This window comes from Typopeltis vanoorti, chromosome 2, assembly GCF_054136105.1.
Source record: "Typopeltis vanoorti isolate ZY-2024b chromosome 2, IOZ_Tvanoo_1.0, whole genome shotgun sequence".
Taxonomy (NCBI): domain Eukaryota; kingdom Metazoa; phylum Arthropoda; class Arachnida; order Uropygi; family Thelyphonidae; genus Typopeltis; species Typopeltis vanoorti.
In genome coordinates, this window is record NC_143550.1 from 162140302 (window position 1) to 162153591 (window position 13290).

The 13290-nt window shown below is 37.8% G+C and overlaps 1 protein-coding gene across 8 annotated transcripts in view; it reads right to left on the reverse strand.

Moving 5' to 3' along the window:
• The window catches only part of LOC150109587 (tensin-1-like), a 540448-nt gene that overhangs the window by 397690 nt on the left and 129468 nt on the right, over positions 1-13290 (reverse strand). For all 8 annotated transcript variants that reach the window (XM_090413690.1, XM_090413698.1, XM_090413682.1 and 5 more), the window contains one exon: positions 1750-1788. Coding sequence is in view for 4 of the 8 variants with exons in the window: in XM_090413650.1 (XP_090269776.1) it covers positions 1750-1788 (39 nt within the window). In the remaining 4 variants the exon portion in view is untranslated. The remainder of the gene's footprint in view (positions 1-1749; positions 1789-13290) is intronic.

Here is a 13290-nt window from a genome sequence, read left to right on the forward strand (position 1 = left end):
GCTTTGATCAGAACACATCTGGTCTAATCAAGCTCTGGAAAAAGTTCAGAGGCGAATAACAAAAGCAATATCAGGGTTGTGGAATACTGACTATGAAGACAGGCTGAGAGAATGTGGATTACAGACGCTAGTCAATAGGCGGAAGAGGGGCGATATGATTGAGAACATATAAATTGCTAAGGGGGTGCTTATCAAATAGATACCGAGGATATTTTTCAAAGGGTTGAAGGAGGGAAGGGGATAGAGACAAGAGGTCATTCTTGGAAATTGTATAAAGCTGTGATGCATAAGAGTGCGGCATGACTTTTTTGCATGGAGAATGGTTGGTGAGTGAAATTTATTACCAAATGAGATGGGGAGTGCGCAAACATTGAACCAATTTAAGATGAGATATGATAAACATTGTCTCTGTTAGAATGCATCTTACTATAGCCTCTCTTGATGAGTCTTGACTCCAGGAGATGTTTTTATATCTGGAATAACATAACACTAAGACTAATCACAGTTATAATTTAAATCATTAAAAATTTTAAACTATTCATTAATATGTTTATAGAACAATGTCTCTGAAATCCTGTCGACTGTGTATTTTCTTTCGCACCTCCGTAGCGCAATTGGAAGAACAACTGGATACTGTGCCCTTCAATTGAAAAATTTTCTAACAAGACTGCAAGAAATATCCACCACCAACACTATTATTCCAGAAGAACAGTTTGGATTCAGCCCAAACCACTGTATGGTGCAGCAGGTCCAGAGAATGGTGGAATATGTCTCACACGGATTCAACTGGAAGCAACAAACTGGTGCCATTTGCTTGACATAGCCAAAGCTTTTGATAAAATATGGCACAACGACCTCCTTTATAAGCTAATAACAACAAAATTTCCAATTCAGTTGATTCTGCTTATCAGATCTTTCCTAAAGGACAGAAAAATTCAGAGCAAATAAGGCCTCAGAGCCTCTGAACGCGAAATTACAGCAGGCGTTCCACGAGGCTCCTTACTCTCTCCATTCTTGTTCTCCATTTATATGGCAGATATCCCTCGTACTAATTCCACCATATCCGCTTACTATGGAGATGACACAGCCATTCTGACTAGATCACTCAAGCTAAAATTAATAACTAAACTTCAACAAAATGCAAGTAATGATCTTGAAATGTGGTTTAGGAAACAGAGAATTGACTCAAACAGAAAAAGTGAGGCGATTCTATTTACAAGAAGGAAAAAAAAATCATCTCATAGTTCAGTAAGCATATCTGACACTACCATCTCATAGAAAAAAACAACCAAATATCTGTGAATTCAACTTGATAAAAGACTACGCTATGTATAAGATATACACTTATGAGTAAAGTTATATTTACTCCAAATCAAATAAAGCAGTGGTCCAAATTTACCCATTAGATGCAGCTGTTTAAGTACAGATAATAAATTACTCATTTTCAGACCAATAATGACATATCGATCACCTTCTAACATCAAGAAACTTCAAACTATCCAAACCAAATGCTTATAAGTTGTTATTAGAAGCTTACTTAACGCTGGTGTACAACAGCACCTGATAATAGATTCCCAAATTAGTCTTATTATTTTATGGCCCAATTACTCCCGAATAAGTTTTACACTTTTGAAAATTCCATCTACAAGCCGATATAAAATGAATCGATATTTAAATTCTAATTAGAAAAAGTCTTAGACACTTATTACCTTTAAAAATAATGATATTAATAAGAATCAAAGCACATACCAGTTCGTAGTTGACCAGAGGTTCACATGGTGCTATGACCTAGAAAATAAAACAAAAATCATCATTAGTTTGTTAAGCATTTAATTTATTACGTCAATATAAAATTAGAAGAATTTGGATCTGGTGGCAAAACGCCACATGTGGGGACATTTTGCCACCAATTGCTAATGTGAGAATCAATTGCTAATATGAGAAAATTACGTCACTTCCGTCATATTCACTAAAACAACAATGAAACGATTTTAGTATGCATGGGTAATTCCTATATAAATAATAGCAGAGTGGAATATTTAATATAAATGCTGTTTTGTAATGACAAGCTTTACTCAGAAAGTAAATGTGTCGGTATCATTCTTCAGTTCTTTTATTTTTCCTCGTTATTGCTTTTTTAGTAATAAAAAGCAATAATGAGTTATAGGTTTTTTATTTATGGGACTTTTTTATGTAATTCTCGGTAGAGGGAGTTCCTCCACATGGCTTATCGTTATCTGAGCCCCATCCTCCAATGAGGCAGAGAAAACCTCGTCAACTTCAACGCTAGTAAAACCCAGTTCTGTCTTATTTTCCACAAAAAAGAACCTTTTTTGCCCCAGTATTATTTTTGATAATACTCAAATCCTCAGACAAGATGAAATTTCTCTTCTCGGAATTACCATGACATCAGGGCTCTCCTGGCATAAACACATCACAACCATTTCATCCTCAGCTTCCAAAAAAAACTAGGCTTTCTCTTTCGCTCAAGACGTTACTTCACTTGAAAACAGCTGGTAACCTTTTACAAATCGCAAATCCGCCCAGCTATCGAATACTGTTTTCACATTTGGAGTGGGGTTCCTAAAAGCTCCCTCAAAATGCTTGACTCAATACAGAGGAGAGCAATTAGACTGATAAACGATCCATCTCTTACCGACTCACTCCCCCCACTTTCACATAGACGTTTAGTCTCTGCAATTTGTATATTCTACAAATATTTTCATGAAAAATGCTCATCTGAAACAACATCAATAATTCCCCCACTCTGTACTAAACCGATTGGAAAACGTACAGCCACCTCCCAACATCCCTTCACATATTCTTGGTTTTAATCCTTTATCCAAGTAAGCAAAATAATGTTTTGTGCGTGAAGTATCTTCATGACTGAGCTACTTGTACACAGAGACTAATGACTTTACATCATTTGCCTTAGTAAATGATGTGAAGTCATTAGTCTCTGTGTGCAAAGACTAATGTACTCTACTCCCTGCTACTGCTGTACCGTGGAACAGTCTCCCTCCTGAGGTATTCCCCAAGGAATACAATATACAGGCTTTCAAATCGAATGTTAACAAGTTCCTCTTTTTCCATCCCAATACCCATATATTAAAGTACTATAGGTTGACCAGTCAACCTGGTCTCGTATATGGGCCCAACATAAAAAAAAATAATAATAATAAATAAAATAAATAAATCACTTGTCTCTTGAACGGTATTGGTACGCCGGTTGCAGAAAAAAAAAAAAAAAGCTTCTAAGTTCTGTTGTTCAGATATGACTTGACAAGTAAAACTAGTGGGAATGGGATTCCTACTTGGTATAGCTTGAAAATTAATCCATAATGCCAGATTCTTTCGAATGGCTGAGCTATGCTTAGGAAGATTGAGCCAGAGTGCTAGTACCATTCGTAAATTTGGGTAATGTATTCTATGATTCTGTAGCTTTGCTGAGTTGTAGAGTGATGTTTTCTAAAGCCGAATTGTTTGTCTGGTATGACGTGGTTATTTTCTTCTGTTTTTGGATCCGTGTAAATATTGCGTGTTCTGATATCTTGCGTATGCATGATAGGTCGATGGGTCTGTGGAAACTGTGTATCTTTTCCTGGTTTTGGAATTAGGAAGACGTCTGTAAGTTTTCACCGTACTGGGTAGTGATTTAGCCGTAGAATAGCATCGATGATGGCCACTAATGCCTTTGGTGGGAGCAGCTTAAGCGCCTTGTTCGCGACTCCGTCGAGCCAGGGGCCTTTTTGGTATTGAATTTTCTTATGATTTGGTGTATTTCTACTGTCGATATGGGTTTGTTCTTGGATTGGGGTTTGCCCCTCATTGTGGATTTTTCTTATAAAGTTTAAGTCTACATACGCAAAATTGGGGCTGCATTGTTTTTCCAAGCTATCTGCAAATGGTTCCGCTTTTATTCATCTTTATAGGCTATTCCGTATTCACTTTTGATGGGAGGGAGTGTATTGTGCTTTGAGCGAAACGACCTCATAACTTTCCATGTTGACTGATCTTCTGTGCTTGGGCGATATATCTTGTTGTTCCAAAGTTGGTTTCGGTGATTTTTTAGTGCATACCGAACCTGGTTCGTTGTTCTGTTAACTGTTTGTTTATCTGCGGGATCAATTGTTCTATGATATTGTCTTCGTAGCCTTCTCTTTTTCTCGGATAAGTTGTTTTATTTCTTCTGGGAGCCTGTTTGGCGGTGCACGTGTAGTTGTGTTTGTTATATAGTATATTGCTGTCAATATTTGTTTTTCAAAGGATGTCACTGCCTTTTCTATTTCTTCAGTAGATGTTGTGTGGTACTGGGCCTAGGTTTTTCTGAAAAGCTAAGAGGAGTTGGTTCCAGTTGATAACAGTGGTGTTGCCTTCAGTTTGGACATGTGGGGTACCTAGTTGCAATATGATGGGGTTGTGGTCCAAACTCATATCTTTGATCGCCTGTATTTGATATCCGTGTGCCACATCCTTTAGTATTACTATATAAAGTACATCTGGGCCGCTGGTGTCTCCGTAGAATAGGGGTTCTGTTATTGTCATATTTCTTGTAGTAGCATATGAGTTGAGTGTTCTGCCATTGATGTGTGTATTTCTATTGTTCTAAGTTGGGTGTTGGCGTTAAGATCTCTGGATATGATTACTGCTCTATCTGCGTTCAGTAGTTCTTCCAGATCTGATTCTAGGAATTTTATTATTATTATTATTATTTGGGGGGTTAAAGGCTGCAGATATCTTGAGGCTGTTTGTGTTTTCAATGTGAACTTCAATTCCTGTTGTTTCAACGTGTTCGGTTTGGGGCCTATGGAATTCATTATGTTTTAATTCCTCTTTTGATGAGATGTCTGTGCTTCCTCCTCTTGCTTGGGATCTGTTCGTGGGGTAGACGATATAGTTGTTGTATTTTGAGTTGGCGCAGATGTGTTCGCTGATGAAGATAATATCGGCTTGGGTATCTGCAGCTAATTCCTGTAGTTCAAGGATCTTGTTTGTCAGTCCATTCGCGTTCCAGCTGACAATCTGTAATGAGGTAGGTTTTCTATCGTGTTTATCCGTTGAGGATTACTGAGAACAGTAACTGAGTATGCCTAAGGATGATGTCCTTGGATTCTTGTATGGGGTTGGAGTTCTGATAGCATTGTTCCGATACAGATCGTCAAATCTAACAGCAGGTTTACTGGAATTTTGAGGATAAGCTGATCGTGGTTTGGGGGTAACTGCCTCTGCGTAAGATTTTCTGATTGTTGTGAAGGTGGTGGTTCTATGTTCTTGTGGAGTTTTACTGATCTAGGATTGAATCTTTTGGTTCTGTGGGAATGTTGTACATCCCCCTGTAGTTTGCAGGGCGTGGGCCCCGCAGTTTGCACACTTTTCTGGTTGTGTGCATGGTTTTTAGAATTCAGTCGTTGCCTGTTTGCCACCACATTTAACGCATCGGTATTCTGCTTTACAATAGCGTTGTGGGTGGCGAAACTTTTGGCAGCGATGACATTGCGTCGTTGTTGTCTTGTGTTTCAATGATTCAGTCTTTATGACTAAATCGCAGATAGTTTGGAGATCGTGGATGTGTTTCTGGTCTTTGCTGATTTCTACCACTACTAGGGGATATGGTATTTTGTTGGCTCTGTGCATGCAGCTGACCATGACTGCTCTGCATCCTTGTTTTCGAGGTCTGATGTGACTTTTGTTGATATTGTTTCGATTACCCCTCTGAGCTCTACTTTAAGGTTCTTCTCGCTGTTGAGTGCAAATATTTGGTAGGGTTGTTATTGCTGTTATCAAGTAATTTCGTTAGTGTCCTGTAATCGATGGAGGGTTTTTGATTGGATGCGAATTCCTTCTTCTCAGTATTGGTGGCTTTCGTAAATGTGATTTCTAATGTTCTGAGGATATTTTTTCTTTTGAATTTGTATCATTGTCAGTCAGACCTCAAACCAATGGAAATTGGTTTGAGGTCTGGAAATGGAGATTTTCCTCTTTTTGTTTGTTTGAAATTTCTCCTGTTTGTCTGCTGTCCAGTACCGGGTCGGCAATTGTTTGGAATTTTGCCGCATCCTCAGGGTTTGGTCACTGGTTTGAGCTCTACTGTTTGTTTTTTAGTGCTATCACGTTCTCGTGGGGATCTTCCAGATTGTCTTCTGTGACAATTTGGGAGGGAAGGAAATGTCTCATAGAGTTTTATTCTACCTGGCTAATTGTTATAAAGTACTTCCCCTAATTTGATAAACTCTCGATATACGTCGTCGAATTTAGTTTCGTCTTGTAGTTTTTCCATGTCTATCAGTGTTGTTATTTTTAGAGATGAGAAAAGCTTCCTTACCTGTTTACTCAAGCTGTTTTGTAGTAGTGTTCACCAATGTGATCTTTATAGGAAGTGATTATTTCTTAAATCACGAATCAAATCTCTTTTATCCTTTTTAGCACTTATAACACAATTCTCAATTCAATCGTGCAAGATTTTTAGCACTTATAACACAATTCTCAATTCAATCATGCAAGAAGTAATCACAATTCCAATCAAGACTTATGAACGATAAACGACACGAATAGCATCTACCGCACAAACACTCGTTCGACAAACTTCTATATATAATTAGTTGATTTAATTCTTTTATTGGTGTATGAAATTATATTAAATTTTTATATTAATTTTTAATTATTAATAACTTTTTAATATTTTATTTTTATATATTAATGTTTACAAAAAATTAAATATTTTGTACATGATGATGATGATGATATAATTAATTTATAATAAATTGAATATTTAATATTTTGATTAGAAATATATGAATATTATTGAAATATTAGTTTATATATTAGTTTTTTTGGCGATTTTGTGCCGTTATAAGTTACAGGTAAATACTTCCGTGTTTTTAATGGTGTGTATTTATTAACCAAATTCAGTTTTTTTTTTTAATGCAAAAAAGAAAGAAAAATCTAGAAACAATTGGAATAATATGATAAGAAGCATCAGAAGAACTGATGGTAACAGTTCTTTTAGAATCAGAAATAACTGCAGGGTTTCCCCTCACAGAAACAAAATAACTAGTTGAAGAACATAGATAATATATACAATTAACATACTGAACTTATATTCTTAGTTGCCTTATTATAAACGAAGTCAAATTTTATTTATCGAATCTAGATCGGGGAATTCATATGGTATAATGGGAGCATGCGCGAATGCATAAAACGTAATAATAATAATCATCTAACAACTAGATGACGCTGTATTTCATAACAAAGTAGAGAAATAAATGAAAAATATTATATTTGTAGAATGTCATATTCTCTCTCTCTCTGAATTACATTATATTAGCATCATCAAATGTTATTCTTCTGTCATTTTGCGATGTTGTCCTTTTGCTTCAGGCGCTATCCACTAGACGTCAATTCTCATGTTATGAACCAAACGAAACTTGTCACTAAAATGCTTAATACCATTAACCTGAAGTGCATTTCGTTGCCGCTCATTGATCTAATTTCCCCGTAGATGGCAGCACATGTAGTAATAAGATGATATTAGTGATGTGAAGCGGGGAAGACTTCAACGAAGGAGAAACTTGATACATGCAAAGTTTAATCGATTAATAATGTGATTGCCTGCGGTGGAAGTTGTAACAAGGTTTAACAACACTCATTTTCCAGATGACTTCGTGTTCGTCGTGTATTTTACACACACATAATTACTTTCACATTTTAATTTGCTCGTTTTTAATGACTTTTAGCAGATACATTGCTACAAGCATATGGTATTATATGCATATAATAAAATTAATTATATAATCCAAAATGCGCCTTTCTCTGAATACAACAATACGGAAATCATTGCACTAACCTGACTTGGATTACTTCATCAAAGTTTTTTGAGAGTGACAAATTGCTCAAGCCTGTATTACTAATAATTATACAGGCTTGAGAATTTTTACCACCAGGGTGCACTACTTGTCGGCCTAGTTATCGAAATAGGCAGTGGATCAAAATGCTGCTGCTGCAGGAACAAATGTTTTGGGTATGTCCTGTGTATATTCATTATCATGTGTGAGATCGCTACTATGCTCACTGGGAGGCTGAAATGGCTTGAAAAAGTTCCATATTTGGTCTCTAGAGCAAAGAACTAATGTTATGAGGATTGATTTTATGGGGGGGGGGGGGAACGGTCATAAATGCAGTCCTGATCAATGCAAGATATTACTTTTGCAGTTTATATAAATACAGCTACGATTAAATGAAAATTTATATGATTTGTGGATTCGGAGTTTTAAGAATGATTCGGAGTTACAACGTTTTATTTTTTCTATTACTGTTGTTATTCAAATACTGTCGGACATTACTGAAATACACACAAAACCAGAACAAGTAGTTGTTCGGACCAGGAAAAAGTACTCGCGTAGCACCAACACCTGAATTTTCCGCATATCTCCAAAATTGGAAAAAAAAAAAAAAAAAAAGCATTTATCATTTATTAAACAAAAGTTATTAAAACAGAACTCATCGAAAAGGCAAAATTATTTTTGTTCTGCACACAGAAAGCACCTAAACGTTGAGTCGCATATACAGATAGAGTATATACCAGACACTGGATTTCAGATTATGAAACAAATAGCAAAAACAACTAGATACCCTAGGCAGTTTAGTGATTAAGAATAATTTTTAATTTTTTAAATGTTATATAAAATATCTACGTACATATATTTTACCTCTCAAAATTTTAATAATTTTTAAACTAATTAGCATTTTAATAAAAAATCTATAGGATATTCATACACCATTTTTAAGTCAACTAACATTTTCTATATAAAGTTCCTTACGCCTAAGAAAAACGTTTGGGATTGGATATCAAATCGAGTGATTGATTCATTCAATCCAATACCCTTGGAGGGTAATGGATGGCAATGCTGTAGCCAATGAAGTTCTAACTGAGGCTCGGCTATTGCTGTTACCCTCCTGCTATGATCAGAGCTTTAATAGCTCAATAACACCTTATCCCTACACTGTCCTTTACAGATAACGGGGAAGATGAAAAGCATTCTTGCTTCGCCCCTTTAAGCCAGTCCTTATCCTTATAAGGACTATAAGAAAAACGTTTGGGAAAAGCATCTTGCTTCACCCCTAAAGACATAAATGTCAATTGTCAAAAACGTTTGGGGGAATGAAGCATAATTGACTGTGAGATGCGGTGATTAATGATTAATACCCTTGGGGGTAATGGATGGCAATGCTGTAGCCAATGAAGTTCTAACTTAGGCTCGGCTATTGCTGTTACCCTCCTGCCATGATCAGAGCTTTAATAGCTCAATAACACCTTATCCCTACAGTGTCCTCTACAGATAACGGGGAAGATGAAAAGCATTCTTGTTACCCCTTTAAGCCAGTCCTTATAAGGATAAGAAAAACGTTTGAGTAATTTCTTTCTATGAGCTGGCGTGAATTTGTGGAGTGAGAAGTATGATTACGAATTAGCTGCTCGCATTTTTTGATTAGTGTGATATTGTTGGGACTTCCGAATCATATATTTAGAGGTAGGCTTTCTTCCTTTTGTCTATTTTTGTGATTACACATTGCTTAGCTGGTAGAGCAATGCGATTAAATATTGCTTGCGTGAGTCTAGGGATTTGTCAATGGACCCTACTAGGTCGTCAGGAATAAGACATCGGAATATTCCTTCATTGTACACAAGGATGGAGAATGTAAAAGATATCAAGAACGCCATTCAACATTTAAACAAAGATATGTCACTTGACATTCTCAAATTCATTCTAAAGAAATTTGAAACGGATTATCCTGGTTGCTTGAATGTCTTCACTCAAGCAAATGACACCGAAGACGATGATTTGGGCCTCTTCGATGTCCACCTACAAAGACTCCCCGACAGTTCGATTGTTCACGGGGAGGAACAATCTAATAAAAGACTCAGAACATCGGAAGATGGAATGGAAGATGATGTAACAACTCACGAAAATCAGGTCACCCAAGATAGAAAAGAAAAGGTCCCTCCAGTTATCCTTCGAGATAAAGATAAATGGACCTCAGTCTCAAGATCCCTAGTGGAACAAAATATCAATTTCTCCTGGGCAAGAAATACTGAAGAGGATGTAAAGATTCATCCTACCACTGTCGCAGATTATCGCATGATGACGAAAATCCTGGACAACTGTAAATTGCCTTTCCACACCTTTGCGCTAGAAAGCGAAAAGAACTTAAAAGTGGTTCTAAGAGGAGTGGGTGAAGGCATCACATCACAACTGATGAGATCACAGTTGACCTCATCAGTCAAGGATTGACCCCAATCAAAGTCAATAGGATGCTGAGGTCAGATAAAACACCAATGCCACTGGTGTTGGTCGAAATCTCCAATACACAAAAAAGAATCTATGAAGTTACTGACATTTGTAAGCTTAAAATTACCTCCGAACCTCTAAGGAAGAAGACATCGGCAGGGCAGTGCCACAGATGCCAGAGGTTCGGGCACGCCCCAAAAACTGTACAGAGCTGCCTACAGATGCCTAAAATGCGGTGAGGGTCACCAAACTAACCGAAGTACCACAAACTAACCCAGATCCACATCTTCCTGCTGTGCCAATTGTAGAGGACCACATCCCGCTAATTACAAGGGATGCCTTTTCCATCCAAAAAACCGTGGATCAACAAGAACGAACCACGCTCCTCCAAGCAATGACACAAACAACCAAACAGGTCGCCCTCCAGATCATAATACCTAACATTCGGCAGCACAGGAAGGCACTCGACCTTCATCCATGTCCAAATCATATGCGGAAGCAGTAAGAACCCAGACTCTTTCATCGCAAGAGCAAACAAGCTCTAAACTCACATCAGCTTTAACCCCGTCACTTGCAACAATGCTGCATGAATTCAGCAAAGCGAGCACCTCACTATCTTCCAGAAAGAGATTCTATCTAGAAACCCAATCCATATTAACAGCTCTCTATAATATTTAAAAAATTTAAACCGAATTCCCTCATAATAACAGCATGGAATGCCAATGGCTTAACAAATAAAATTCTCGAGCTGCAAGAATTCGCAAAACGATACAATCCAGACATAATCTTGATCAGTGAATCCCACCTCAGACCATCAAACAACCCAAAACTAAGAGGTTATATTTTATATAGGACAGACAGACTTAACTGTAGTGGAGGCGGCACAGCTATTTTTATTAAAAATTATTTGAGCCACAACTCGTTGACCCCCTCCCCAAACTCTAAACCTTGAGGTGACAGGTGTGGAGGTGCACACTAATAACTCAGGCAAACTCAAAATCTACGCAGCGTACAATTCTCCCAGCATTCCACTATTGACAGCAGACGTAGACTCCATCCTCGACTCCACTGATTCCATAATTATAGCAGGAGACCTAAACTCCAAACATACGGCCTCGTTCAGTTCGTCAATCAACTCCAAAGGCCGTACCTTATTCAACTACACGTCGCTCAACTCATCAGTAGTAGCTGGACCCACTGAGCTCACCCACTACAGCCCATCAGGAAGTTCTGATGTATTAGACATAGTTATCCTCAGAAACATCAAATATCAATACCAGCTGGAGACATTAGAAGAGCATAACTCAGATCATAATCCCATCCTGCTCAGGCTAGGACTTCAAGCTCTCTAAGGTTCTCCCAGTCCAGATCGGTCCACCCCCTGTAATTCGTAAAAATGAAGAAATAGACCAAGCTGTAAGCAATTTAACTAGGCAAATCAACATAGCAATAGCATCAGTCACTCAAACCACTGTCTTCCATGCTCCCAACTGGATCCCAGAAGAGATAATGGACCTGATTAGGACCAAAAATAAAGCCAGAAAGCGATATCACACCACTAGAGCCCCGCAGGACAAAACAACCATAAACAATCTGAACAGACAGGTTCGAGAAGCCCTCCAGATGCACAGGAATTCCAAATTGGAATCCAAACTCAGGGAAATCAACCCAGAAGATAACTCCATGTGGAAATTTGTAAAATCTCTTCGTGCCAAAAGACAACCCCTTCCCCCTTTGAAGACCAATCTTGGAATTGCACACTCAGATGAAAAAAAAGTAGAAGCTCTAATTGACATTCTGGAAAATCAATGCAGCCCATCTTACGTAAACTTAAATATCAATCTCATTTACAAAGTTCATCGTAAAGTTAGAAATGCATTAAGACAGCCTAAGGATGAATCAGAAACCATCACCCCCACATCTCCAACAGAAATAATAAATATTATTTCCCATCTGAAAAACAAAAATGCTCCCGGCCTTGACGGCATTACCAATAGAATAATAAAGCTACTCCCACGGAAAGCCATAATTCATCTAGTTAATATTACCAGTTCCCTTTTAAGATTCCAGTACTTTCCCACGGATTGGAAAATCGCTGACATTATACCTCTGAAAAAGTCTGGTAATAACCCACAACTTCCCCAAAGCTACAGGCCCATCAGTCTTCTTTCCTGTCTTGGCAAAGTAACAGAAAAGGTAATCCTATCAAGACTACAATCAGCAGTGAACAAACATAAAATAATCCCAAATGAGCAATTTGGGTTTCGCAAAGCTCACAACACAGTACAACAAATTCACCGACTAACAGAACATATCACCCATGGTTTTAACTAGCACCTTCACACTGCAGCTGTATATTTAGATGTTGCCGAGGCCTTTCATAAGGTTTGGCATCAAGGCCTTATCTTCAAACTAATTGAAAACAATATCCCAATTAAACTAGTGAAACTCATATACTCATATATTAGTGAAAGATACGTGCAAGTAAAACTCAACGGAATTGTGTCATCAAGGTGCAAGATTCTGGTGGGAGTACCTCAGGGTTCTCTTTTGGCCCCAATATTTTTCACAACTTACATAGCAGATATTCCTCTCAATTCAAGAACAACTACTATAGCCCTTTATGCCTACGACACTGCTATTCTAGCAAGATCGCTCAGTCCCTGCCTAGCAATCACCAGACTCCAAGGAAGTATCAATGAGCTAGCAAAGCTGATTCACCAACTGGAGGATTCAAGTGAAACCCCCCCCCCTCAAAAGCTCAGCCATGCTGTTTTCAAGAAGAAAGGTCTGCAATAAAGAAGACATCCTGCTCTCTGGTCATAAGATCCCATGGCAATCAGAGACCAAATAATTTGGGGTATTAATGGATAAGAAACTCCTTTTTAACAAGCACATCAATCTCATTGGCTCCAAATCTTCCAAAGTAATAGCACAGCTCTACCCATTGATCAGCCGCTAGAGTAAATTGAACCTACATAATAAATTGCTTCTTTACCGGATG